Genomic DNA, 2,249 nt, shown 5'->3' on the forward strand with positions numbered 1-2,249 from the left:
GAGAGCCCGGAAGCCCCGGGCCCAGGGCCCCGCTCCGAGGCGCCGCTTCCAGAACTCGACCCGTTGTTCTCCTGGACTGAGAAGCCCGAGGAGTGTGGCCCCCCGGGCTGCCCGGAGAGCGCGCCTTTCCGCTTGCAGGGGTCCAGCAGCAGCCACCGAGCGCGGGGCGAGGTCGACCTCTTCCCTCCCTTCCCCGCGCCTACGGCGGGCGAGCTGGGGCTGGAGGAGGGTCCCGGGTCCCCGCCGCAGCCCTCGGATCTCAGCCAGACCCACCCCCTTCCGAGCGAGCCCGCGGGGAGTCAGGAGGACGGCCCCCGCCTCCGAGCCGTGTTCGATGCCCTGGACGGGGATGGGGACGGTTTCGTCCGCATCGAGGACTTCGTCCAGTTTGCCACGGTCTACGGGGCAGAGCAGGTACGGAGCGGCCCGGGCCGGGGCGTGGGAACCGGGCAGGTGCGTGGCTGGCCCGCGGGGTTGATGTGGGACCGGTCGACGCGGCCCCTGGAGTCGAGAAAGGCACTGTCAAGACCTGCGGGTCCTGCTTTTACTGCTTATTCACCACTTCGGCCCGGGATTTCTGGTTGAATTTCGCTGGAGTCCCTCTTCCCTTCTTAAAAGGAGGTTATATTCTGGGGAGTCAGTTTCTTCCCATCCCCCCATCGCCTCGTCAGCTGGATCTTACAGAGGTCAGCTCCGGGCCTGGGGACACCCCTTCCAGGGTGCCTGATCGACGTGCCCCTGAATGAAAAAGTTCCCCGCGATTCCCTCACCCGAGGGCCCAGATACTGCTCGGCTGAATTTACCCAAGTTCGAACCGCAGAGGCCAGGCTGCCCAGACACCTTGAGATCCTACTGATAGCTACCTATTTTGAGCACAATTACTTTACTGTGTGTGGTTGACATCTTTTCTACTTAGATATCATCTTTTATTGTTTGGGAGACAGTCGATGCTTGTAGAAGGTCCTGGAATTAAGAATTTTTACTTTGGTGCCTTTGGGGAGGAAGGGAATGAGCCTCTGAGCTTGTTGGCAAATACAGAAGTCTAGCAGAACTCCATTAGGGCCACCTCCACTCTAGTAGGAGAGGTGAAATGCGTGGACAGGCCCTGCGCACAATACAGTGTGGCAGGGGTCCACGCGGTCCTCAGGGCGCCTGCTCCTGGGGAGAAGGTGGGCCAGAAGATGCAGTTGTTCGTATCTACTTCAGCACTTAATAAGTTTAAGTGAAGATAACAGCAGGGTGTGTTCTGCCAATAACCCGGTGGACATCAAATAATACCAGCGCTCACTTTTAAATAGTTTACTTTGTAGGAAATCCCTAAGGTGCATCTGTCAGTTTTTTGTATTTTGTTGACTTCTCACACGTGCAGACATCTGGTAAGTGGGTGTTCAAGTACATATGCATGTTTAAGCCAAGAGGTCTGTAAGAAAAGAGGTAAAATTGGCACACTGCTGTTTAGGGTGTCAGTCATAACATTAACAACCTCGATGGCCAGGCGTGGTGGCTCATGCCTGTAATCCCAGCACTTTGGGAGGCCGAGGTGGGCGGATTACTAGGTCAGGAGATCGAGACCATCCTGGCTAACACGGTGAAACCCCGTCTCTACTAAAAAATACAAAAAAATTAGCCGGTGTGGTGATGGGCACCTGTAGTCCCTGCTATTTGGGAGGCTGAGGCAGGAGAATGGCATGAGCCCAGGAGGCAGAGCTTGCAGTGAGCTGAGATTGTGCCACTGCCCTCCAGCCTGGGCGAGAGCGAGACTTCCATCTCAAGAAAAACAAAAAACAGGGTCCTGATAAATCAGGGTTCCTCTCTGAGTTCACACTAAGAAGGTGTACAGACAGGTGCCTGTGGGGCAGCCTGCACTGCTCATGTGCTTAGCTCCAGTTGGGATATTGTCAGGATAGTTTTCCACCTACTCTAATGGGCAGTAAAATATGTGACTGATACTTTCCTGCATGGTCAGTGTGGATGGTGGTTGCTGGTCTAGGTGTTTTGCTGCGTTTCTTTCTTGCCCCTGGGCTGGAGAGCACCTTGAGCTCCCTTGGTTGCTGTTGGCTGGTGTGCTGTGTCTTCTCCCAAACATACTGTTGCTTTAGTACAGCAAAAAAGCCAGGAGAGTACCACCTTTGCTCCTTTTTACCATAACCCAACTTTTTTTTTTTTTTTTTTTTTGAGACGGAGTCTTGCTCTGTCGCCCGTGCTGGAGTGCAGTTGCGGATCTCAGCTCACTGCAAGCTCCGCCTCCC

General features: G+C 55.0%; 2 protein-coding genes across 2 annotated transcripts in view; both read left to right on the forward strand.

Moving 5' to 3' along the window:
- LOC105526472 (60S ribosomal protein L3-like) overlaps window positions 1-2,249 on the forward strand; it is a 79,618-nt gene that overhangs the window by 17,542 nt on the left and 59,827 nt on the right. The window contains exon 8 of the mRNA XM_011962474.1: window positions 139-414. Coding sequence (XP_011817864.1) covers window positions 139-414 — 276 coding nt within the window. The remainder of the gene's footprint in view (window positions 1-138; window positions 415-2,249) is intronic.
- LOC105526426 (rab11 family-interacting protein 3-like) overlaps window positions 143-2,249 on the forward strand; it is a 113,384-nt gene continuing 111,277 nt past the window's right edge. Inside the window, exon 1 of the mRNA XM_011962432.1 lies at window positions 143-414. The gene's annotated coding sequence lies outside the window, so the exon portion shown is untranslated. The remainder of the gene's footprint in view (window positions 415-2,249) is intronic.

This window comes from Colobus angolensis, unplaced genomic scaffold (genome assembly GCF_000951035.1).
Source record: "Colobus angolensis palliatus isolate OR3802 unplaced genomic scaffold, Cang.pa_1.0 Scaffold59, whole genome shotgun sequence".
Taxonomy (NCBI): Eukaryota; Metazoa; Chordata; class Mammalia; order Primates; family Cercopithecidae; genus Colobus; species Colobus angolensis.